Here is a 27,564-nt window from a genome sequence, read left to right on the forward strand (position 1 = left end):
AAAATTACCCACTAAACAATAAATAACATTCTTCATTATACAGTAGAACTCCAATTATCCGAACTCCGACTATCCGAATCGCCGATTATCCGAATCACAAAAAATTGTCCAAAAAAAGTCAAGTGCGCTATTATTCTTCCCCTAACAAGAATATGGAGAGGATGATGATGATAAAGATGCGTTTTCACTAGAGGAAATAAGAAAAATGATTGCAAAAATATTTAAAACATGTGAAAATTTCATGTTTCTTTCATTTAATTCAATAAAAAAATAGTGCAATATCAAAACGTAGCTTTTATTCTCCCCAATGGCAATATTTTTTTTTAAATCCGATTATCCGAATATTTGATTATCCGAATGGGTCCCGGTCCCCATTAATTCGGATAATTGGAGTTCTACTGTATTATGTAGTGTACAGTAGTTGTAGATTTGCGGGTATTTGAACATTTGCTCTGGTTACTACACAATCACTTGGCATGTCCGGGCTAGAGAGGGGGTCAGTCAATATCGAACTGTCAGAACGAACGCGCGTATAACCAGAGATAATTACTCAGGTTTTTGCTATTATGCCTATTTATTTAATATGGCTCAGTAATGACGGTTTAAAAAGATTTTATTATAATAAGTCTGTGCTATTCTGTGTGGATATACCAAATGGATTTACAAAGTGTAGGTACTATGTAACAATATATGAGTTTTCGTGAATGGCTTATCTTGTAGACAGCTATAAATTCAACATACTAAAGTTTACAACCAACAACGTAGCGGCAACGTCGCATTAGTTCTTGATTTTTATGGGTAATTAGAAATTATATTCTAATTCTAATGAGTTTAAATATTTGAGAGGCGTAATAAGGTGTCAACGCTCGCTTTTGTTTGTATAGCTATTTAGTTTAATAGATAAACAAACAAACAAAATATGCTTAATTTATATCTTAATATGTCTATTTGAATAATGAGAGCGAACTATGTAGGTACTTCTAACAATTTGACCACTGATTGATTTGTAGTTGATTTAAAATGAGTTTTTGTACTCTTTTAATGAAAAGAGTACAAAAACTGTTGTAGAGATATTGGGTTAGCTACAATTTGACAAATTTTTAGCTGAGAGGAAATGAATGAATGTATATTTTTCCTACGTGCGTGGGAGGCTACAACCGCTCACCCCCCCAACCGAACGCCAGCTGACGTTCACGAGGCTTTATAATATGTATTATACTCTGATGCGTCTGACGAATTATCTCTTGAGAGGAAATAATGAACCAAATTTGGACCTGGCTCACGGCCATTATATTGGTAACTGCAAAGCTAAGTAAACTAAACATCTCTTAGACTATGTACATAATATGTTGTATAATAAAAAAGTTAGTATTATATTAATTCAGCATCTCTCGGACTATATATAATGTTTATAATTAAAAATTAAGTTCACACATTATTTAATATAAATAATCAGTTGTGATCATGTCCTTCCGGGTACTGGTTGTGTTCAGGTTAGTTAAAAATTATTTAGTTAACCGCGTTAAATTAGTTCAGTGTTAACTTATTTACATATATTTCAAACGTGTATCTATTACTACACAATGACAAGATGGTTTTTGATGAAATTGAAGATGGCAGTAGACAGATTTTCGGGAATAATGTTTATCTATAAATATTTATTCTTCCGGTTTATGTGAATTTGGTTAAATATTTATTTGAAGTTCGTTTGTTTTCTAAAGTTAATAATGTTATCTAAAAAGTTACTTTTCTTATTTTATAATAAATAAATTTTAGAGATGATATGATTTAAACATAACGAATAAGTAAGCGTTAAAATACATTTGATAAACACTTCCAAAATGTGATAATTGAGATAAGTACAATTAAACATTGCATAATATTATCTTTAGAAATAAAAATATCATACTTGCTGACTCATGCCTCTGTTCTCAAAATTAATTTTTTCCCGCTTTTTCAACATTTTAAGCTATTGTATAGCTTCTATCGCGGGCCTTGGGCGCGGGGACCGAATAGATAATTCCGTAACGAAAAACCTCACGCTCCCCACTCCGACAGACACGGAGGTGTGGCTTGAAGGCATTGTCATGCCAATAGCTTTACCGCGGCAGTCCCCGAGTGCCACACGTCTTTTTTTATTGCTAATTCCGCTTCTATAGGTACCTATAGGTAGCGTGAAATTACAGCCTTTCTCGACACATGAACTATTGAGCACAAAAAAAGTAAATTCGAACCAGTAGTTCCTGAGACTAACATGCTTCAAAGAAACAATAGTTAATTACCTACATATTAACAACTACAGAAATCCTCAAGATTTAAGATAATTGTCAACGTTAATTTTTAACTAGAATTTACTTCAATTCTTGAAATTAACTATAAAATATTGATTTAATAAATGTCTGAAGAGAAAGTAACTGTTTAAAAATATCGTTTTGTGAAATTAAATTTTATATAGGTACCTAAGTAGTTCAAAGTGGCGACCATCAGCACTGTATACTGTATAGGTATTAGGTATTAAAGCTTCTAGGTATGTATTAGAAAAAAAATGTATGCGTGTACTAGAGTACACACGTAAGAAGTGAAACTTCTTTATGACCTTAAGGCTACATGCGCTAATAACCTTGACCATACTTGACGGATCTCAAACCTCTCCCGCTGCACCTTCTTTTTTCCTCGCATTTTGTATTTAAAAAGATACCAATCAGTGAAACAAAAAATCCTCGTCAGGGACTGTTGTGTAACTGATAATTTATTAAACATAAAATTTTCAGAGCTCTAAGTCAGCGGGTTACGAAGTTTATAGAGTATTTGCGGAAAAATCGATGACCACGGCACATTTTTTTTCTAGAAATCTATTAACTTTGGAAAAAAGTTATTTTATTTTATATATATTTTCGGTATTGTGCTTTATGTTGTACCAGACTTTATAGAGGTTGAACATAGTCGAAATTGCCGGGTAACGCCTTAAACATGTCACGAGTATGGCGTAACGCAAAAATGTCACGCGTACGGCGTAACGCAAAAATGTCACGCGTACGGCGTAACGCAAAAATGTTACACTAAATTTTTGTCCAACCCCGATAAAAAAGTTTCAATTCAACATCACAATATTAATCTGCTTCCAAATAAATTATTAAATTATTATTATTAATTATTAATATCATTAATTAATCATTTATCTTAATAACTAAAATATAACACCACAAAATTTCAGCGTCCTTTGCACAGCACAATGCATGGCCCACTCGTTTCCACCAGGGTTCAAATTTGGCGCCGCGACATCAGCTTATCAAATAGAAGGGGGTTGGAATGTTTCTGGTAAGAAATATATTATTTAGAAAAGCAAACTGTCTTAGTTACCACAAAAACCTTTATGCAGGGTTTAGTGGTTTAACTGCGCGGCTGCGCGGGTTCTCTATAATATGGTTTTGTCGTATTTCCCATAGACAACTATTAAAGTGACATCCCTGGTTTAAAGTTAGACTGTGTTATTGTTTTGTGGTAAGACCAAAAATATTTGCATCTTTGTTTTTGACATGATTTTGAAATGTAGGTTTCTAGAACAAATTGAATATTTTAGGTAATTTTCAAGGTACTCTAATTAGCTTTTAGCTGGGTTAATTGACTAAAATTTTAATACGATATGTTAAATAATATAAAAAAACATTTATTCGGCTAAAAGGATTATGTTTATATTTTTTTTAATATTAATTTGTTTATATATTTAATCTTTTACCTGCTCCAGCGGCGTTAAAAAATTTATACAAAATTTTTTGTATTTGCGGATAAAGCCGCAGTCAGATAGCTATTGCCTATTACATCACAAGATGTGACGAGACGCAAAGAATTATCACTGAATAATATAGGTATTTTATAATAGGTGTGTTAATTGAATTCTTTAATTATTAACTTTTAATATAGGTATGTGTCTATAATAATACATACTGTCTATTGTAAACAATCTGAATCATACGGTTGAATTATTCAATCAGTTATTTTTTATGAATTTTTTATTGTAGCCAGGCTCTATTTCTATAGAGATGTGCGATGTGTTTGTAAAGAAGCAATAGTATCGCTTCAAACGCTAAATTTGAATGGCCGGTTGGCTTGATTGGTAGTGACCCTGCCTTCCAACTTTCCAAGCCAGGTCGTGGGTTCGATTCCCACTCGGGGCAAATATTTGTGTGATGAACATAGATGTTTGCTCTGTGTCTGGGTGTTAATTATCTATGTACCTAAGTATTTATTTAAAACTAGAGGTCCGCCCCGGCTTCGCCCGTGGTACATTTTGCAATAAAAAGTAGCCTATGTCCTTTCTCGGGTATCAAAATATCTCCATACCAAATTTCATGCAAATTGGTTCAGTAGTTTAGGCGTGATTGAGTAACAGACAGACAGACAGAGTTACTTTCGCATTTATAATATTAATATGGATTATATATGTATGTTTATCAGCCATCTGGTTTCCATAACACAAGGGAAAGCTTAGCATGGGATCAGATCGTGCCGAGTGTGAAAATTGTCCCGAAATATTTATTTATCACTACATAGTATAAAACAAAGTCACTTTCTCTGTTCCTATGTCCCTTTGTTTGATTAAATCTTTAAAACTACGCAACGGATTTTGATGCGGTTTTTTTAATAGATAGAGTGATTCAAGAGGAAGGTTTTAGTTGTATACGTAGTATATTATTATTAGTCTGTGGTTTTAGTATATACCTAATTTATTAGGCTTTAGACAAAGCGGGCGAAGCCGCGGGCGGTAAGCTAGTTTATTTATAAATGAAGCGGTACTATTGGTTCTTCACCTCGGTACACAACCTCCACACATCTCTAGTGGAAATACAGCGTAATGTAAACATTTATTGGCTTTCAGGTAAAGGTCGTAACATTTGGGATACATTTACACACGGCTCAAGCAATACAGTGGTCGATGGAAGCAGTGGGGACATAGCGTGTGACTCCTACCATTTGTGGCAACAAGATGTTGAAATGGCTGAAGAATTAGGACTTGATTTTTATCGGTAAATTTTCAATCATAATATAAATTGTTTTTATTATGGGTAAAATAAAATTATTGGAGAAGTTTTTGCTTCTGGTAAAAGCTCAAAAATCATACAGTCTGATAGATTATGCAACACGTGTTATTGATTATTTTTAACCGATTTCAAAAAAAAGGAGGAGGTTATCAATTCGGCCGGTATGTTTTTTTTTTTTTTTATGTATGTACACCGATTACTCCGTGGTTTCTGAACCGATTTACGTGATTCTTTTTTTGTTCGATGCGGGATGGTGTCGAATTGGTCCCATAAAAATTTTATTCGGTTAGGCCCAGTAGTTTTTATTTTATGAGCATTTTTGTCTGTGTTTGTAAATGTTGCAAGTGCAAGTTTGAAGTCGGTTGTTTTTAACGCAGTTATTGACTTGTTTGTAGGCAAACTTACATCATCCTCACCTTTATATGGCTTTTTTTATTCTAAAATATTTTAGTAATTAAGTACACTAAAATTTAGCTCTACAAAAAAACAACCTTCATTACTTTTCATCTAACTGCTTGCACGGTCATCATAAAGTAATGAGGTCGTCAGAGACGCCGTAAAGAATATACCCGATGGCTTATATCAAACCATTATTTATAGAGTACATTATATAATTACAGATTCTCCATATCATGGTCCAGGCTACTCCCAAAAGCGTTCGCAAATGAGATCGATGAAGATGGAGTAGCATATTACAATAACTTGATCAATGAATTGTTGAAACGCAACATAGAGCCTGTTATTACTCTGTACCATTATGACCTTCCACAGACCCTGCAAGATCTTGGTAAGTACTATTGCTTTATGTAAGACTAGATTTCCGCCCGCGGCTTCGCCCGCATTTTCAAAGGAAAACCCGCATAGTTCCCGTTCCCGTGGGATTTCCGGGATAAAACCTATCCTATGAGTTAATCCAAGTTAGCCTCTATATGTGTGCAAAATTTCATTGTAATCGGTTCAGTAGTTTTTACGTGAAAGAGTAACAAACATCCATACATCCATACATCCATACATCCATACATCCATACAAACTTTCGCCTTTATAATATTATTAAGATTAAGAATTAAGATGAGAAATAATTAGCAAAACTTGGTGTTAAGGAACGTTCTGTCTATTTGCAGTCACATATTTATTTCTGGACGTATTTTACATTTAGTGAGATTGTGACAAGTATAAAGATCCTGTACCTACAATATAATTCATGTCTTTTGAAAACGAATCTATGGCGTCAAAGTTAAGTAAATAGTAACGCACTTTATAATCATATGTAAAGTTTCATTTGATGCGATTATAATACCTACCATACTCTTATTGGCTATTTGATTTCACTTTGCGACTATGTTCACGTGCTATCTGAATATTACACTGAAACTTAAACAACTACACAGTTTCCATCTACTTACACTTATATCAATCAATATAGACTTTTATAAAATGTTTTGTAAGAGAGAACTTGTGCAGGTCACTTAATCTTATTACATTAATTGCATTATATAAAACAATAGTAATTTATTTCAGGTGGCTGGGTGAACCCCCTCATAGCAGACTGGTTTGCCAACTACGCCAAAGTAGCTTACTCCCTCTACGCTGACAGAGTAAAGACTTGGCTCACGATCAACGAACCATCCATACTGTGTGACTACATTTTCAGCACTGGGATGTATCCTCCAATGATAAGGGAACCCGTCCTGGGACCATATTTGTGTAATAAGAATGTCCTGTTAGCACATGCCAAGGCTTGGAGAATATATGATGAAGAATACAAGCCGATTTTCAAAGGTACCTATAATATGTGTTGTTAGTCGGAGTTAATGAGGTCGTTAAATACATACTTATATGTCTTTTTAGATAAATTAAATGCAATCGGCAACAAAAAATGGGATTATTGCGTGACAAATGACAGTCGTCGTAATAATCATCACTGCCACATGAACCATTAGAATTAATTTTGTAATTAAAATAATAGAAATAAATAAATAAATGATTTATTGTTGTACGAGCAACAAAAATTGCTTATTACATAAGCATTTTAATTTCAGGTCGAGTATCGATAGCCAATAACCCAGTATGGATAGAACCAGCTTCTCCAGAACACGCAAACTTGGCAGAACTCGCCAGGGAATTTGGGGTAAATTTATATTATTTATTTTACATACCATTTAATACATACAACTGCAGAAGTCATCCCAATTCGATTGAGGTATATTTAACTAGTTACAATATAAAAAAAATCTTATTATATTATTACCAAACGTATTTTGTACCTACTAAAAGCAACAGTAAGTAGGTACTATATTTTAAATATCTATTATTTGTATGAATTTATTTTCAATCCTTGTTATTAAATATTAATTATTCCAGGCTGGTCGTTATTCCCATCCGATATATTCAAAAAAGGGTGGATGGCCACCAAGTGTCGAGAAGCACATGGCAATACTGAGCAAGAAGCAGGGCTATCCAGAATCAAGACTACCCTCATTCAGTATTGAAGAAATTGAACTTATACGAGGTACTTAAAGTTTTATTTGATGTCTTTTATTTCTTATATGCTGACCTCTAAAATCTCAGACAACGCAGACCATAATAATTACCATATCCGTAAACAATTAATCAGTCTTTCTGTATGTTGTACGACATACACGGTGAATAAATCCCGTTTAAAATCCGTTAAAGTCTTTAATTTATAAACTGGACACATTATTTTATTTAACAGGTACTTATGACTATTACGGACTTAATCATTACACGAGTCGTGTTATTCGCCCAAGACGACCAGGCGAAGAAACTGGACCATGGATCTTCTACGGCTCCACGGAGTTGGATGCTGTGTTGGAAACGCCGAATTCATGGCCCACTACTGATGCTGATGATGTTGTTGTAAGTGCTTTAAAAAAGGAATATCCTTTTGCAAAAAGATAAAGTTTCGTTTCTTTAAATTTAAGGCTACTTACCGGGTTTATATCGCATTAAAGGTTTTATCCTGTGGTTTTATCCTAGTCTACAGGCACCACACAGACACAGACTAATAATAATATACTTACCTACTACCGACGTATACAACTATAGGTAACAATAAGTTATAAAATACGTGAGCCGTTTTTGTTTACATTTAAATATTCTTATCCTTCTCATTTGCAGTACCTAAAGCAAATAAATATTCCAATATTATTAATTCACTCTTTCGTTATGTATTTTACACCCAAATTGTGAAGATCGTTTCTAATTTAGATTAGGTGGAACGATAACTTTCAATCGTGAAAAGATTTTATCCTATTCTATGTTGATAGCAAATGAATTAATTAATCTCAAATAAAACAATTTTTCCAGATGTATCCTAAAGGAATTCGTAAGCAATTGGAATGGCTTCATCACAAATACGGAAATATAACCTTCCTGATAACAGAGAACGGCTGTGCAAGTCGCAGTGATGACAATGACCAAGACAGAATAGCCTTTATTAAAAGCTATTTAGAGCAGGTAACACTTTAATTTATTTAGTTATTCCGTTAAAATTTCATAATAGGTATACAGGATGGAAATTTTCAATGGGCAAACTAAACTTATACTCAAACTATACTTATACTCGAAATACTGGAGACAACAAAATTTGTTGAAGGGAAACATACCTACCTTTATTTTTATAAAGAAATAGAATTCCATTTAAAGATTTCAGGAACTTCCCTAGAGGACCCATAGAAAACGTCCGCCCTGTATTGCACAAGAACTGTAGTATGTGTAAATTTGTCTTACCAAATCGGTTAAATTATTTTTCCTACAAATCGCTATTTACGTAACTAACTATGTATGCAGTAAAATAATATGTAGTTTAAAAAAACTAAAAAACACGCTTTTCATAGAAAACCGAACAATAAAAAATAGAAAATTTTATCAAATTATTGTATTGTCATCGGTCCTCAATAAATCTACAAAGGGCCGTTTAAAGTGGGTCAAAATCGCGCCCAAAGAAGTCGGTTACAAACATACAGTCGGTTACAAACATACAGGTGAAGCTAATATAAAGCGTGTAATAAAGCGTGTAAAAATCCTCAATATTGATTTCAAATAGGTAGGTAACTAGTCAACTGAAAAAATGTGTTTACCGAAACCACCGAAACTAAACTGCTATGAATATGAAAAGTTTAACAAGAATATGTTCATATATTATCTTAATTTTCTGTTCTGACGTAGGTACATTTTTTAATAACAACTATCTTTCTAGGTATCCCTTGCTATTAAAGAAGGTATTCATGTAGAAGGATACACTGTGTGGTCACTGATGGATAACTTTGAATGGCTTTTTGGTTACAAGTAAGTTTAAGTTAAGTTTAAATTGTTGCTAACTGGCAACACAGTGAAATATACTCATTGCCTGTGCATTGCCTCATTGGAGTATTATAATATAATGAGAAAGATTGAATTTTGTCCATGGTTAAAAGAGAATAAACTACAAAAACAGCAAAACTATATCCGATACCTATCGAAGCGAGATTTCCATAATGTTATGATAAATCACCTAGAAAATTTTGTTTATTTTTAATTTTCAGAACTAAATACGGGTTATACAAAGTCGACTTCAATGATCCTCAGCGAAGAAGAACACCACGTGCGTCTGCGCATTATTACGAAAATGTCATCAAAACCAGAACAACAGATTTCCCGACTAATAAAAGACATAAAAGAAAATATTATAATAATCACTCGAACGCAAAAAGTCTTCACAGCCATATATTGTTATTTATTTTATGTTGGTTAAGTGTAAAATAAATGATCTTCTAAATTATTATTGTTCTTTTTTGTCTCGTTTTATTGATCACTTCAGTTGAAATGTTGATAATATACCTTTTAATCTAGTGCAAGTTATGACTTGGTTAAAATAAGCGATTAAATTTTACCACTTCGATCCTACTGGAAAGGAGGTCCTTTCTCAAAACGGAGAAGAGCTGTGCAAGTCGCAGTCATGAAAATGACAACATGTTTTCAAGTGGTTTTAATTTCATAATCTATACCACAATCTATACTTACTTACTATTTGAAGTTTGTTTGTTCGTTTGAACGCGCTAATCGCAGGAACTACTGCTCCGATTTGAAAATTTCTTTCGATATTTGATAGCCCATTTATCGAAGAAGGCGATATAATTACGCTAAGACCAACAGGAGGGGAGCCACGCGGGTGAAACCGCGAAGCGCACCTAGTAATGTAGGTATATTGCATATGAACTAAAATATATTAAATTACAATAACTTCCATTTTAATAACATGATTTAGGAAGGATTAGTAAGAGGAATTAACCATCATAGGTAATAAATAATAACACGTGTTTATTACAAAATCGTATAATGAATAATAAAAATAACACTTGTAAAAATTGTCATCCTTATTTAAAATTTTCTATACTTTAAGCTTTGTAAATATGTATAAATTGCATTTAATGCTATAAAATAATTCTAATCTTATAGTAACTGGATACATTCATGTAAAAGTTGTATAAAAATAAAAGTAAAAAATTGTATAATATAAGTATTATCGCATTCAATTTAAAATTAAAGAGTAGGTACCTATGGCATAAACAAATTTATGCTTATTAATATTTTTATGGCAGTAACTTTCCTCTTTTTGAACAATATCAATTAAGTCTAGCTGGAGTATATGCATAAATTACGATTTCAAAACAGCACCAAAACATGTATAAGAATAAATTATTATGCATTTAAATTATGTATTTTCTATAACTTATTCAAATCTCTTAATAAAAAATTAAAAACATTTTTTTGTGTATTTGTGACTAGCGCACTCTAATCGTCCATACCAAAAATATTAAAATCACCAGCCTCCAACTCTATCTCTTCAGGTTTCTCTTCCATTTTCTTCTTAGATGCCTCAGCCTTAATTTCTTCGATATCTTTATAGGTGTGTCCCTGTTTGTCCTTTTCGATGTCAGCACCGCACTCAACTAGATAGTTAACTACTTCCGAGTGACCTTTCAGAGCCGCGTAATGCAATGCCGTCATTTTATTATCTTCGTTTTTAATGTTAATATTCGCCATATTTTTTGTCAATTCTTTCATAATATCCAAGTTGCCGTACATAGCAGCGTAGTGAATAGCTGCATTGCCGTTGTCATCGACATAGTTTATGTCTACTTTTTCCAGAATACTCGCCAAATTATCAATATCACCGTTTATTCTAACAGTTTCAATAAGTTTCAAGTTTGCTTTAGTTTCCTCTTCTCTCTGTTGCTTTTTTATTCGCCACGTGTGCGCTACGTATTCGGGGATTAGCTGTAAATAATTTCGCCAATGCTTGGACTCTTTAAATTTTTTAAATAATTCTTTTTCTGTGTCAGTAATACTAACAGTATCAGGGAAATTACCATCATTGTCTAAATTCTCAAAACAGAATCCGCCGCTTTTTAAATCATAAATTGCTTGTACTGATTCCAAGTCTTCAACAAATTCTAATGATTTGTTTATTATTTCTCCTGGAAGATCGTTCGTGTCCAAAACTTCGCCGATTACTTCAAGCAGAGCATTACCGTGCGCTAAAACGTTACGCATATTGATTTCAGTTAGCAATTTGTTCTGTTTCTGTATTGTTTCTATTCGCTTACATTTAGCCGATATGTTTAGCAGATCAATTAGGATCATTTCCAAGCAAATTCTAAATTGGGCATTATATTTATACTGTACTACTAAAAGGTCTCGGTGTTGCTTATTTATTATATTTGACAGTAAGGTTATCCTTTCCAAGTAACATTTTAATAATTCCGGTTCCCGATCTGCAACATGTAAACTACGAATAATTTTCGCTGACAGTTCATCAAATGGCTGTATTGCCAATGCGGTTTTAATATTTTTTTCCATATCAGCACAAAAGTTCTTTCCAATTTTACAAAACATTGGTCTTTGGCTCTTATGACACTCGGGAATGTTATTGGATATATATTTTATTTCCTCTTGGGTTATGAATTGTTTCATATTCAGAATTGCATTGAATTCCTTAATACCATCAAATGTGTGAACAGCATTTATATTTGGGGATTGAGTTTTTGGCGAGCAATGTTGTTCTATTAACTTCAGTAATCTTTCAACATTGTCTTTCATATCTTTATGCTTGTATCCATTGAGACAAAGTTGTTTGTAATAATAAGAAAACATGCTGAATTTTAATTCTGCATTGGTGTCATCAAAATTCTTTGTCTTGACAATTAGGAATTCAAATAATCTCTCTATAGTGTCCCACAATACCTCAACATCTGTATAATTGTCAAGAAAATTGGATAATGTGTCTTGAGTGTCAGCATTATCTGCAGACTTCAAAAGATGTTTTAAATCTATAACATCTTTAGAATTTGGATAATCACTTAATGTATCAAGAGCTAAACTATTTTTCAAATTAGTCCATTGATCGCTCTGATATATTACCTTTTGGAGTAAGTCATTTATTACTTTTTCATAGTGACTAATTTTTTTTGACAAAAACATATGTATCCTCTTCATTTCTTGGCCATCTTTCTTGCTAAGCATATTAAAATCATGGTTTATATGCCCAACTTCTATCATAAGGCTTCTGGATAAACCATGTTTACTCCATGTCTCAGTATAAAATTTATCTAAAAATATTCTTTCCATCAAATGATACATACAGCCTCCCAGGAACTGTGAATAGCAAGAGTATAAATAATTAGGCAAATCAATTTTACCTTCTATCTCCTCTTGTCTAGCTGACAAAATTTTGAAACCGAACTTAATAAGGGATCTGTTCACGAAATATCTATTAATACTAATCACTTTTCGTATGGCATCTCTTAAGTGTATCAAATCTTGTAGGACTTTTTCAAAAATGTGTTCACCATGTTTAGCAATCTCCATTCGCCAAAGAATTTTACATTTTTTGGCTTTGCTGAGATAGTCTCTTATATTGTTAAGACTATCCACAACATCTATTGGTACTTCCGCGAGTATCAAGGCGCGTGTCGTTGGATCTAAATTCATACTTTCTTTTGTGCTTTTGAGAAATTCTCCAACAACTTGCAATATTCTCTCCAGTAATAGTTGCGCTCTTTCCTTCTTCTTTTTTATATCGGACAAAGAGGGAAGTTCTTGAAGATAACGAAACATCTTTTTTAAAGAATAATCATCTCTCATTTCAGGACACGGTGTAAGTGATTGGATTTCTTCATCTGTGAATTTAGAATCCTTTGGTCTAACATTCTTCTCTAGGATTGGCTTACTTAACTCTTCTTTGAAGTCTTGTAACATTTTAACAAAGTGATCTCTTTCTAAGTACATCACCAAAAATCTTATTAACTCTCCCATATTGACCGAACTGAGTGTTTGATATATGTGGACCTCGTCATTTTCAATTGTCGAGATAACATCACCTTCTAGTGTACTAGTTTTCGATAAATAAAAGGACCATTTCGTCCTAAAATGATAAATAAAGTGATAAAGCTTAGATTCTAACTTTTGGTACATATTGTTTTCCATTATGAGTCTTTTCTTTAATAAATGAATATTGTCTAAAATTAACAAACATATGTTGTAGTCCATTTTCCAAAAGAATGTTTTGAACATATAGAATGCTTGTGCTTTCCAGTACAAAGATATACCATCTTCTTCTTTTTTCTTATCATCCAAAACAATAGCAAGTACCTTTTTAGTGTAAATTTCAAGTTCTTTAAGAATAATATCAATAATTTCTTTAATTAGATATATTTCACGACAAATTGATTCATTGTAATCAGATATATCATTCCATTCCTTAATTTTCTTTTTAATCTCTCCTAATTTTTCATATAAATCAATTTGGAATTCATTATAAATGACAATGCTTTTAATATGGGCTAATGTTGGTGGGTTACAGCATTTGATAGCATTACTTCTCTTGAATTTTTCTTCGGCGCTGCTCAATAGAATACAGAGATTACTTAAATTTTCATTGTCATTCATACTGCTGTCTTTATTGTATACCCAATGAAGATCCCCAGCCCAATAGTCGTAGAACTTTTCAAGTAGTACTTCATTCCTAGTTCGCATACAGATGAAGAATGTATTCTCTATCGTTACATTGCGTTGTGCTCTATCCAATGGGGACAGATAAGGCAAAAGCTCAGTTTGTTCAAGAAGATATTCAAGCATTTCAACTTGAGAATATTTGCTTATACAGCTGAATGTATCAAACTTGCTCTTTGTAGTTACTTCCTGTATCACGACTTTATTCTCAACAGTATAGAGAGTATTAATTAGAATTTTAAACGTTGATATATCACTATTTTGTATAGCGTCAACAAGTTTCTTAAATATTTTAACTATTTCTTTAGACAAAGAGTCGGCATTGCAATTTGTTAAATCTTCTACAATATTGTCATCTTGAATTGATGTCCCCGGTTGATCCATTGTCCCTGTAATTGATACATTCACATAAAATAATTGAAATGTGCAAGAAATAAATGTACAAATAAAATAATGATACGCTTTCTCTGTCCCTATTTCCCTATGTCCTTTTGTATGCTTAAATCTTTAAAACTATGCATCATTAAATCACTTCATCATACAAAAAGTATACTTACAATACTGTTTGATTGCTCCCTAACAAGGTGTAGCGTAAATCATGCTTTATGCTTCAATAATCATATGATATTAACAATTCTGATTTCACTACATTCTTTATAATACTTTTTGATACTAGCTTCCGCCCGCGACTCCGTCCGCGCGGAAAAATTAAGATTTATTTATTTCTACGTATTTTTCCGGGATAAAAAGTATCCTATTTTATGCCCAGGATAATAAGGTATAATTATACCAAGTTTCATCGAAATCGAACCGTTAGTTTTTACGTGATGCCTTCACATACAGACAGACAGACAGACAGACAAAAATTTTTTTTATCACATAATTGGGTTTAGTATCGATCCAGTAACACCCCCTGCTATTTATTTTTTCAATATTTTCAATGTACAGAATTGACCCTTCTACAGATTTATTATATGTATAGATACCCATTCACATAACCATTGTTTATTCTATATTATATTCTTTTATTCCGGTTCCGGTAGTCTATCTGTCAATACGTACGTTAGTAAGCTCCGTGATTAAAAATCGAAAACAAGTGCACAAGATCAAAAAACTCGTGAAATTTCGGTGTTTCGTAATTAGTAAACCATCAAAACCTAGAAGAAAGTGGAGAATTTGCAGAAGGGGCTAAGATTAATGCGAAAAAGTGCAGTGAATACTCATTGTGACATATCATAACAATTTATGCTAAGTGAAGTTAGTCGCTAATCAATCTGTCATCCATCAAGCATACCAACCTAACAGAAAGACAGTTTACAAGTGTTGCAAGCAAAAAATTATTAAATATACGAAAAGGGTTACCACTACAAATTAGAAAAATTCCCACAAATTCTTAGTGTTGCAAGTTAAGAATTAACAAAGAAAAATAGGGAAAAACAATTGCAAAAATAAAAATAAAAATGAACGAACAGATGGAATTACTATTTTCAAAATTGGACGCGAAGCTAGATGAAAAACTCAAACAACAAACTCTTACGCTTACAACAGCAGTTACGAAAAATGTCATGGAAGTAATTGATGAAAAGATGAAAACTTTAATGGAAGAAAACGTTCATTTAAAATCTAAAATAACGAAACTGGAACACAGAATAACTAACTTGGAAAATGACAAGCGGAAAAGCAACCTGATATTTTTTGGCGTCGATGAAAATGGAAAAAGAGAAGCAGAACTTGTTGACTACATTAAAGATATCATCGAAGAAGCAGAAGTACATCTAGACAGCCACGAAATAAAGAACATATACAGAATTGGAGCGAAAACCAGCAAAAATCGCCCTGTGGTAGTTACATTCTCTACTATGTGGAAGAAACATCTAATATTAAAATCAAAATCAAAACTACCACCAGGCATCTATGTCAAAGAGGACTTTCCCAAAGATGTCCTTGAGGCTCGGAAAAAACTACAGTCCAAAGTTGAGGAAGAATGGAAAAAGGGAAACATAGCTTTTATGAGAGGAGACCAGCTTGTAATTAAAAAGCAAAAAGACAATCAGCGTGAAAAAAGGAAGAGAGACAAAACTGTATCCCCCAACTTACCAACGTTGAAAAAACCGAACACGCATAACGAGCTCGAGAACAAAGCAAATAAAGCAAAGAGTACGGGGCAAAAAGACATATTGAAACCAAACATATTACAGTACATGGGTAGAGACAGAACTACATCAACCTCAAACTCAGAAAGTTCAAAAAACTAACAAGCTCACATAATAAACTTAAACAAAAACCAACAACTAGAACCGGAAATTCAAAACAAAAACAGGAAAAACAACCATTTAATAATTTTAAAAAATACTTAAAAAAATCCTTCCCACCACGGTTGGTCGCCGAGGGAAGTGTAGACCATAACCCTCCAGATTATTATAATTATAATAGAAAAATAAATAGAATCAATATTGCAACATTAAACACAAGAACTCTAAGAACACAAGATACACTTGCAGAACTGAATATTGCCATCCAAGAGATAAAGTGGGACATACTAGGAATCAGTGAAATGAGAAGAGAAGGCGAAACGATATGTGAATACCAAGATTACATATTGTTTAACAAAGGCGAAAAGGGAGGCAAAAGAGGAGTTGGATTCCTCATAAAGACGACTCTGAAAAAACAAATACAAAACATCTATGGTATCTCTGAAAGGATAGCAGTGCTTAACATTAAATTACCAAACTATACAAAGACTTGGACTATCATTCAAGCATATGCACCAACTGAGCAAGCTGCAGAATCAGAAACAGAGTCCTTCTATGCCGACCTGGCAAAAGTTATCAGGAATTATACAAACAACCATATCATACTGATGGGAGATTTTAATGCCCAAGTTGGGGAAAAACAAAATGAGGAGGAGTATGTTTTGGGCAGATACGGATATGGCAAAAGAAGCTCTAATGGCCAAAAGCTTGTGGAATTCTTGTTAGAACACAACCTAACTCTCCTCAACAGTATATTCAGAAAACATCCAAAAAATAAATGGACATGGATCTCACCAGATGGCAGATATAAGAACGAAATAGATTATATGATGAGCAATTCCCCTAAGGCGTTTTCAAATACAAGCGTGATATCAAAACTAAATTTTAACACAGATCATCGGATGGTCAGAAGTACAATTCTGGCATTACCACCAAAAAAAGGAAGGAAGAACATTACCACTTATAACTCAATCCTAACCACCACGGAAAATTACAAAAGAATTGGCATGTCTATAAAAGATAGTTTTAAAGAACTAACATTTGAAAATGAAACCGACATCACAGTAAATTATGGAAAATTGGAAAAAAAACTTGCTACAACTATTAATACCAACAAAACCAAAAACAAGTACCCGCTTAGCGATGAAACCATCCAACTAATCAACCGCAGAAAATCCTTACTGGCCCAAGGAAAAAACAAAGAGAACATAAAAATAATTACTGAAATAAGCAAACAAATCAACAAAAATATGAGGAAAGACCGTAAAAATAAGAGATTAGAAGTGTTAGAGAGACAAGTAATGAGAACAGGTGGTGTAAGAAAAGCTCTAAAAGAACTGAGAGAATCAGGAAAAGAGTGGGTGCCCAAACTAAGGAAAAAAGAAGATACTATCACAAACAGGAAATGTATACAGGAACTAGCCACGACGTTCTATAAAGAACTTTACTCTAACAAAGACGCACACAACCATCCTAATTTACCACCATCTCAAAGTATAACAGCAGAAAGCATGCCAGATAGGGAACCCGATATTTTGAAGAGTGAAGTGGAAAAGGCAATAAAAAGTTTAAAAATGGAGAAAGCTCCGGGACCAGACAAAATAAGGAACGAGATGTTAAGAGGCACTATTGAAGAACTAGTACCAATACTTACCAAGATGTTCAACCAAATTTCGATATCTGGATATGTACCAACACAATGGGAAACTTCACATATAATCCTACTACATAAGAAAGGCGCAAAGGATGACATCAGTAACTACCGACCTATAAGCTTAATGTCGAATGTGTACAAAATTTTCGCAAAGGTCATTTTGGACAGGATAAGCGCAAAATTAGACGAAAGCCAACCAATAGAGCAAGCTGGATTCAGACGTAACTTTTCTACAATAGACCACATCCACACACTAAAACAGATTATTGAAAAGTATAATGAGTTCAACAAAACATTATACATAGCCTTTATAGACTATGCTAAAGCATTTGATTGTATTAGTCACAAAGCAATATGGGAAAGCTTACGAAGGCAAGGTATACCTGCTTCATATATCAACATTATTAAGAATATATATTCAAACAGCAAAGCAAAAATCCAATTGGAAGCCTTGGGTAAAGAATTCAGAATCAAGAGAGGAGTTAGACAGGGTGACCCAATGTCGCCGAAGTTGTTCTCAGCAGTTCTGGAGAACGTCTTTCGTAATCTGGACTGGGAGCACCTAGGCCTCAACGTAGCTGGAAGAAAACTAAACCACTTAAGATTTGCGGATGATCTTGTTCTTCTGGAAGAAAATCCAAAGACACTCGGGAAGATGATCAAATCTCTAAATAAAGAGAGCTCGAAAGTGGGTTTAAAAATGAACATAACAAAAACAAAACTGATGACCAACTCGGTAATGGATCCCATTGTAATCGAAGATCAACAAATAGAATATGTCGACGAATATTGCTACTTGGGTCAGATAATCTCCCCAAGAGACCAAACAACTAAGGAACTAAATAAAAGGATTGCTAATGGATGGAAGAGATTTTGGTCTCTGAAGGAAATTGTAAAATCAAAAGATCACAGCATGGCAATAAAAAGAAAAGTATTCAACACCTGTATCCTTCCTTGCATAACCTACGGCTGCGAAACATGGTCCCTTACCAAATACCATCGAGAAAAATTAGCAAAGTGCCAGAGAAGCATGGAACGGAGCATCACAAGATCAAAAAGGCAAGATCGAATCAGTAACCTGCAATTAAGAGAGAAAACAAAACTGACTGATATCCTGGAAAGAATAGACCTCCAAAAATGGAGATGGACCGGCCATATGTTGAGATCTAGACAAGAAAAATGGAGCCAAATTGTGACTAACTGGTATCCAAGAGATGGCAAGAGAAGTCGAGGACGTCAACATATGCGCTGGGAAGATGAGCTTAAACTTACCGCGGGACCCAATTGGAGGAGAGTAGCCAAAGACCGGAAACAATGGAAACTACTGGAGGAGGCCTTTGCCAGAAGGCACACTGAGCTGAGAGATATTCTATAGAAAATAATTCATACATAAAAATCACTAAGAAAATTATACAGTCAAAAAAAAAACTATCCTCACCCAGTTTAAAAGGCTAAATAAATAAATAAATAAATAATATTCTTTTATGAAATTAAATTCAAGGAATAGAAGACTTTCTCTACGTAATTACATCACACAATAAGTAAATGAAAAATGTAAGAAATACATATATAATATACACTGTATGTACACATTTCCACTCAGAGCCAAACAATCAATTTAATAAAATTGCATAAGTATAATATTTTGGTTCTTTTGGCATTATAAAAAGTAGTGTGGAATAGAATACTATCATTAATGAAATTCAAGATGAGGTTTATTTAAAATAGGGCTTTTTTATCAACCAAAATTCAGTCACAGAAGCTAATAAATTATAGATACTTACAAGTAAATAATGAAACAAGTACTAATGAAACCTTTCAATTCTTAAAGCACCTTGTTTCGTTTTATATCAAACCAAATAAAAACCTATTCCTTTTCTATCTATGTAATAATCTCTAGATAGTCTCAAATCTCCATGCAAAAATGACATTTTTCATGAAAACTACCGAATTGGCGGGAGCGAAAACATATCGAGGTTGAAATGCACGCTAAATTCATAATTTACCTATGAAAACGATTTAATGACAAGCTTAAAATAGTAATATTAAGTAATTTTTACGAACCGGGTGAATCTGTGGCCTGAAATTTGTAAAAAGACTTCACAGTTCTCGTACTGAACGCTTCAGTAGAAGTTCCACTCCATACTATATTTTAGCAGACGTTCCATATAGGGTTGCCAACCGTACTATAATATATAGTATTGTACTATATTTCGGGTCTGCGTACTATATACTGTTGAAAACATATATAGTACGCAAAAATACTATATTTTCAACACCGACAAATGTTACAAACAAATCCTTCATTAAAAAAAAAATAAGAACGCGCCTTTTAATTATTGTTAAGATGGCTAAGTCATATAACCTATTGCGCATATACCAGTGGCGAGAAGAAAGAAACAGAAGTAGTGTATATATTTATACTAATCTATACTATCTATATCTATACTAGTAATATAATATTATAAAGAGGAAAGGTTTGTAATTATGTAAGTATGTATGTATGTATGGTTTTCACACATAAACTACTGGACCGATTTCAAAAATTCTTTCACCATTAGAAAGCTGCATCTTCACTGAGCAACATAGGCTATATTGCATTTTAAAAAAAATTAGAGATCCTTACCAAAAATGCAATAATGTAACCCAAGGTGTAAAAAATTCCCTAATAAAAATTCTGTCATCGCATGCGCTGCGGAATCTATTGAAGATAGAACAAAACAATGTTCTACGGTATTATAGAATGGATCAATATTTACAAGAAAGTCCGCGATACCATATGTCCATCTTCAGTAGTTATGTTACTACAACAACTTTTTTACGTTTTCAAAGTAAATAGAAGTGCCGACAGTAATCAAACCATGTTATCCATACACATATATTAATCCTTATCCCATTAAATGATGTTTTATTATAGACTGTTTCAATACCAGCAAAATACTTTTTAAATTAAAAAAAATTGGATATTCCATTCAAAAGATATAACGAATTTTTAAAAGTGTCAATCTACAGAAAATTAGTAGGTATACTGTTTAATACAATGAGCAGGCGCGGCGTAGTGCAGGACGGGGTGAAGGTGATTTTCATGTGATTAAAAATTAAACCTATAGTCCGACCTATAGTAGACTTTTCACTGTCACGATATCGCTATCTATGCGGGTGAAACCGCAGGGAATTGCTAGTCATTAATAAAAAATGAGCTTTTGATTTATATTAATTAAAAAATTGAATGTGACAAAGCTTGACACTTTTATTTTAAACAAAAAGCTGTTACACAGTGCAAGAAGTGCAAAAAAATATAGTTTTTATAAAAAAAATATATAATTGTCTATTTTTTTTTGTTTTTCCCATAAAATACTATATTTTTTTTAAATGTACTATATTTTTTACACCTTTTTTTGGAAAATACTATATTTTGATGATGAAGTGTTGGCAACCCTAGTTCCATATAGTATATTATGTATGTGTATATGTGCAGGTTGCCAACATATTGTTCTGTGGTTCCCACTACCCGTTGACTCATACACCATACTCCATAGTATCTTTTGCAGCACTTGTTGAGACTTGAACTTGATAACAACTTTGTTATCATGCACCAAAACAAGCTTTCGATATGTCAATTGTCATTTGTGAAGTGTATGAGAACCACAGAATATAATATATTTGTCAGGGGAGATGAGAACTAGTGTCCGACCGAAACTGGTTTCCAGGCCGAAACCGAAACCGAAACCGAATGTTCAGCCGTGGCTTCAGTTTCGGCCGAAACCGAAACCGAACCCGAAACTCACGTGGTCAAGTATGAAATTTCTAAAAATACTGAACTTTGGTGCATTTTACCTATTATTTTGCCTTAATTAGGACATGAAATGAAAACACAGTACATATATTAAATTTGGTGTAATCATTTATTTAATATAAAATAAAAAAATAATATTTTTAAAATATTAATAATAACAATTTTAATTTTTATTATTTTTTCAAATTAAGTTCTCAGTAAAATCAGTCATCTAGATCAAATCAGTAATTGTTACTGTTACTTTAAGTACTAAGTTTTGGTATTTTGAGATCTTTCTCTTTATTAAAGAGTCTGTAATGCTTTGGATTGGTATTTGTACCTAGGTTATATTTGTCTATGTTTGTACTTAGAAGAATAATCAGTCTCTTTTAGGTACCTCTTATATAAAAATAATAATTATTAATTACTATTACACCCAGTTCCAATCTCAACATAGATAATCAAAAATTGTTTCCACCAGAGCGGCGTGGGTCAACCAACGCTTTGACAGCGTCCGTCAAAGCGTTGCCGATGAAAACGAAGTTAGGCGAGTGTGAACGTGTGTGAACTAAGTTCACTGAACTTGCGAAATAAGTTTCGGTTTCGGCAAAAGTTTCGGCCGATTTTGGCCGAAACCGAAACTGCGGCCGAAACTTGATTTTTGGCCGAAACTCGGCCGAAACCGAAACCGAAACCGAAAGTTCGGTCGGACACTAATGAGAACTGAAGAGAACTGTCATAATTTATTTTGGTCGGAAAAAATGAAAGTCAAATTTTGGCAATCCAGAAGAGAAAAAACCACATCTATCAATAACATCATTAATGTGTAAATAAAGTGGTATACATAATAATTGGTTGAAAAATATTTACGGTTATTTTAAGCAATTTGGATTTTGATTATTTCATTAACATTTTTTTCAATGTTTGTACCTTCATCCATACTTATATTTATTTTTTTAACACAATTTGAATTAACTTTGATTATATCGAAAAAACTACAATGAAACGAAAGCTTTAAATTTTTTTCCAACAATTAATAATTACTAACGATAAATCGATTGCACGCATCAATTCACGCGCATTACTTTTTCTAGTGCTCGATTGTGCGGATTTGTGCGAAGCGTTGCTGTAGTTGGAACATTCAACGTTAAGCATTATGCCGCACAATGCGCTCTAGTGCTGTAATTGGAAAACGGGGAAAGAAGTTTCACTTCTTACGTGTGTACTAGTACACGCACACTAAAGAATTAACGAACAAACATTTATTTATAGCAAATAATTAAGAACAAACCGCGAACAAATGTTATGGCATATTATAAATTAAAAACTACAAACTAGGTAATAAAAAAAAATTTGCAGGGGCCAAGTTTGGTGAGATATCGCTATCGCTAGTTAATTTATTGTGCTCTGTGGTGGACATGTGTCACTAATTTGTCAAATATTCTATCATCTGTGTTATTTTGTCATTGTCAATGTCAACTGATATTATTTTGCTTTTCGAGCTGCGAAGTGCGAATTACGATTTACGATTTCGAATATGAAATAATTTCTTGGATCGGCTTGCCACAATCTGATATTTAAACTATTGATTGGTATTAATATTTTTGGAATAACAATTTCCCCTTTATATGTGGCATATCTATCGAAACGAATTTATGACGAAACAGCTGTGCAAGCATTTGTCTACATTATTACAACTTTAATGATACAAGGAAGTCAGTTTAATGGCAAAAATGTCCAAAATAAAGAAGTTAACCGGATCCTTTCGGTATACACAGTGGGATCCATGCCTTATAATATCACAAATAGTGGCACTGCAGAGTGTAATGTATTTAACATTGTGTCTTCTTGTCGCGATTATGCAGGACCTAACGGGATCAACGAGGACCCTCGACCATATATTTGAGTATCATGTAAGTTATATAAGATTTTGCGAAATAAATATTAGGGTCGTCGTAACCAAATTACTATATTTGAGTATGGTCAATCTCTCTGTAGTATGGTTGATCCTCAACTATATATTTTAATATAAATGATATTGGTTTAATAAGAATAAGCATGAGCAATAACTACAACCAAATATTTTAGTATATGTATACTAAAATGTTATTGTAATACATTTTACATAATTTCAGGAAATCCATGTAAAAGACAACGAAGGGAGGTCTGTCATTTTGGCGTTTGTTATAAATGCAGTTATTGGTGCATATCTGTTGTGGTTACTAGTGGGACGGACTAAACTGTGCTTGGATTTCAGGTAATAAAATAAATAAAAAATTAATTGGAACAAATTACTCAAAATCAGATGTATTTTATAAAATTACAACATTTTTGCACTTATAAATTCTAACTCAAGTGCAGAAAAATTTTACAATTTTTTCAAATACTGCTATAGTATGAATAATGAATGCTGTAGTAGGAGAGAGAACCTAAAAAAAAAATTTTTCTTTTTAAAATTTTATTTTTGTGGCATGTTTTGAGTTTTCGAACCTAAACATTTCAATCTTCTCATGTGTAATAAATGAAAATTTTGTGAAATCAACTACATAAAAACAATATTTTCAGTTGCACATACTACGGATTCCATCTTCTGGTATGCTGGCTGTACAATGGAATGTTCCCAACCACGTTTTCCTGGTGGGCTTTAAACATAGCGTGTGCGGCGATCACGTGTGTGGCCGGCGAGTTTCTGTGCCTACGGACTGAGTTACAAGCCATACCGCTCAGTAATATTGGTGCGAAGGTGGACTTATGAAATACGAACTTTACGAACATTTAATAACTCAGGCCCTGGAACCACAGACACAATAGAAAATCTATTGTGTCGTGGACCGATCGGGCCACTTGGGGCTCAATGGGTTAAATACAGTGAAACATTCAGAATGCAGGAAAGAGTACTATGTGTTTAAGTTATGTGAAAAGTGAATGTAATAAAATAAATTTGTTATAATATGTAAGTGTTGTGTAGTGTCCAGCGAATAAAAAATTCGTGAATCGACCACAAGAGTGCAGAGTTCACATCAGAATTTTTATGGATAGATGTGAAGTTAGCTGTACAAGATAGAAGATAAAGTGAAGTGAGTTGATTAAAAGATATGGAGTGTATAATATAAAAGTATGTGAGCCCTCTTCACAATCAAGAGTGTTGGCCCAACAATTGTTTTTTTCAAACTCAAACTCAAACATTTATTTATTCAATTAGACTTCTTATAGAAGCACTTTGAAACGTCATTACATATTTTAAAATTTACCAACGATTCGGAAAGCAGTATCTACGGAGAAGAATGATCTTCGATGTTTGCCGTGATTGCGGCGATTGTGAATAAACATCTACAATGAAGGCTGATCAAAGACACTTAGGCTCTCTACACTATCTTGATTGCCTCTACTCAATGCTGCTCATTGTGATGAGGGCCACTATTTGATGAGATACTATTTCTACACCACCACCCTTATTTGATACAATTTAGCAGACACTTTTCTATATGAGTTTGACTTCTTTATCTATACTCCATAAATTGTTTTGATGGACATTATGTGGTAGAATAAGTAATATTGGTGCGAATGTATTTATGAAACTCAAATTTTTATAATTATCTATATCTTTTATAGACATTGTAAAAAGAGAAGGATGATCAAGGTTAATAGTGCTCTGTGCTGTCTCTGTTGTTAAGTGTGGGGTTTTTGCAAATTTATTGGTATGTAATATTGATGTTGTAAATTCAGCTAAAACAGAATTTTAATTATAAATAGAGGAAGAAATTGTTTAAAACATCTGCTGTGTATTATTGATTGATTTGATTTAATTTTCATATTCAAACTAGCTTACCGCCCGCGGCTTCGCCCGCTTTGTCTAAAACTAAATAAATTATATACTAAAACCTTCCTCTTGAATCACTCTAATCCATTGCATAGTTTTAAAGATTTAAGCATACAAAGGGACATAGGGACAGAGAAAGCGATTTTGTTTTATACTATGCAGTGAAGTGATGTAGTGATGATATAAAAGCCAGAACATTGATTTTGCATACAGAATAAAGTTTGTAGTTCATCTGTAATCTCAAATCATCTTTTAATACATAAATGGTCAATTAATTTATTTAGAGCAAGTAGTTATATGTATTATACTTTGATTTAAGATGTGTAAATACAAAAAAGTTAAACACCATGCATAAATAAATTGATGATGATGAAATTACTTTTATTTAGGGCCGATTTTTCAATGCCCAGATAAACAGCTAGATAGACTTTATTCTTCAGTTAACAAAATATTCAATTTTTCAATAGACGAATAGGACTTATCTATCGAATAACTACGTTATTTGAGGAATAAATCTATTTGCCGCTCCAACGGCCAGATAGCGCGCTATTCGACTGTTAGGCGTTTGAGTTGACAACTGACGCGTCAAATTTGAGATATTTTCGTATGTCATAACATAGAGCGTAGAATTATTAACAATTAAACCTCTTTCTATATAATTATAATCAATTAAAATCATATTGAAATTGATGTTTTTGATAGTACTGATGACCATGCCATTGAAAATTTGCCGAACGCTGCCTTTAAGTATGTCGTTTCCATCGTAAAATATATAAATTGAAACACAAATTTAACCAAACTCTTTACTCGAATCAAAACAACAATCAACAATCATAGAAGACAAGTGCACTCCTGACGTGAGTCATAATGACGGTTGTTGACAAATTGCAAGATTTGACTCTATCCCGCTCTAACCTGACTAATTTAATATGTTTGTTTCGCCACTCCGAGAGCAGTGCTGCCAATATGGAAATATTTGGTCAGATAGTTATTCATCAAATAAATCACGATTGAAAAATAGGCGAGCCGTAATGAGTTAGATAAATAATTGAATAAATCTATTCGAGGGGTACTTATTAGACTGTTTATCTCGCGATTGAAAAATCGGCCCTTATTTAAGTATTTAATCATGGCATTGTTCACTAATTATGTAATATTTAAGCTGTACCCATATTATTTTCCATGAATTATTTGCACTGTCTAGTTCAACTGAACATCTGTGTATACAACTTATCATGTAAATAAGTGTAATATTAATAACAATTACTCAATTATGATGAAATTTATAAGTTAAATGTTAAACTATTAAAATGTAGTGTTAATTTGGTTTAGCTTTTTTCTGGTTGTGTAGACTATTTATTTATTATGAATGTGTTACAGATTTCTTTAAAGAAAAGTCAGGTTCTAAATTATTATAATATGTGATGTATTAAACATTTAATAGATATATGTATTTTTGTAATTGGAAAAACAATGCTATTTACCTCGTAATAAAATATTATTGAAAATTTCGAGATAGGATAGTAAATTCGAGGTATATATTTTAATTTAGGTAGTAATTTATGGTTAATACTCGAACAAATAATAGTAGAAATTGTACTATTATATTATATTCATATATTATTTATAATTAATTCGATAAGAGCAAAATTAGTGACATAAATTAATGATCTATTGAGGATTGAAAATGATATAATGCTATATTCATAATATGAAGACTTATACAGTATATCTCTGGAACTATATAAACAATTTTGAAGTGTTTCACCAGCAAGAAGCAAAATTTTTCGAAAATCATTTTTATTTTTTTATTAGGTACCTACATGGGTACCTGGGTCAACCAGATTAATCCACTGAAAAAACATAAAGCCAAAAGTTTTAAATAAAGATTCAAAAAAATCTACAAAAAAAGCAATATAATAAATAATAATTAACGATTTATGTTTTGTTTTTCACATAATGCACAATTATTTGTCTCTTACTGCTTATTTAATTTTTATACATGAATATC

General features: G+C 32.7%; 4 protein-coding genes across 10 annotated transcripts in view; 3 read left to right on the forward strand and 1 right to left on the reverse strand.

Moving 5' to 3' along the window:
• Positions 1–27,564, forward strand: part of LOC149477485 (myrosinase 1-like) — a 305,300-nt gene that overhangs the window by 73,834 nt on the left and 203,902 nt on the right. The window lies entirely within an intron of this gene.
• Positions 526–9,820, forward strand: LOC149477489 (myrosinase 1-like). Of its 4 annotated transcripts, none has more exons than XM_089710493.1 (11): positions 526–669; positions 3,215–3,318; positions 4,877–5,024; positions 5,660–5,826; positions 6,559–6,819; positions 7,080–7,168; positions 7,402–7,549; positions 7,754–7,917; positions 8,368–8,517; positions 9,260–9,348; positions 9,585–9,820. In XM_089710493.1, the coding sequence occupies exons 2-11, from the start codon at positions 3,237–3,239 to the stop codon at positions 9,802–9,804; spliced, it is 1,518 nt and encodes a 505-aa protein (XP_089566619.1). In that variant the 5' UTR covers positions 526–669; positions 3,215–3,236; the 3' UTR covers positions 9,805–9,820. The 4 variants fall into 4 exon arrangements, with proteins under 4 accessions (XP_089566619.1, XP_089566618.1, XP_089566620.1 ...); XM_089710492.1 differs by lacking the exon at positions 526–669 and adding an exon at positions 680–798; XM_089710491.1 differs by lacking the exon at positions 526–669 and adding an exon at positions 1,462–1,493.
• Positions 10,365–21,544, reverse strand: LOC149477490 (uncharacterized). 3 transcript variants are annotated; one of them, XM_089710756.1, is made up of 2 exons: positions 21,446–21,544; positions 10,365–14,441 (listed from the first exon to the last, which is right to left on the reverse strand). In XM_089710756.1, exons 1-2 carry the CDS (start codon positions 21,486–21,488, stop codon positions 10,834–10,836), a joined length of 3,651 nt encoding a protein of 1,216 aa, XP_089566882.1. In that variant the 5' UTR covers positions 21,489–21,544; the 3' UTR covers positions 10,365–10,833. The 3 variants fall into 3 exon arrangements, with proteins under 3 accessions (XP_089566882.1, XP_089566883.1, XP_089566884.1); XM_089710757.1 differs by lacking the exon at positions 21,446–21,544 and adding an exon at positions 20,023–20,130; XM_089710758.1 differs by lacking the exon at positions 21,446–21,544 and adding an exon at positions 19,743–19,941.
• On the forward strand, positions 23,195–24,854 carry Sys1 (Sys1 golgi trafficking protein). Its single transcript, XM_089710855.1, has 3 exons — positions 23,195–23,646; positions 23,869–23,990; positions 24,299–24,854. The coding sequence occupies exons 1-3, from the start codon at positions 23,458–23,460 to the stop codon at positions 24,486–24,488; spliced, it is 501 nt and encodes a 166-aa protein (XP_089566981.1). The 5' UTR covers positions 23,195–23,457; the 3' UTR covers positions 24,489–24,854.

The sequence above is a fragment of the Colias philodice genome, chromosome 25 (genome assembly GCF_061535455.1).
Source record: "Colias philodice isolate Cphi_HAF_F1 chromosome 25, ilColPhil1 Martin Lab GWU primary, whole genome shotgun sequence".
NCBI classification, from domain to species: Eukaryota; Metazoa; Arthropoda; class Insecta; order Lepidoptera; family Pieridae; genus Colias; species Colias philodice.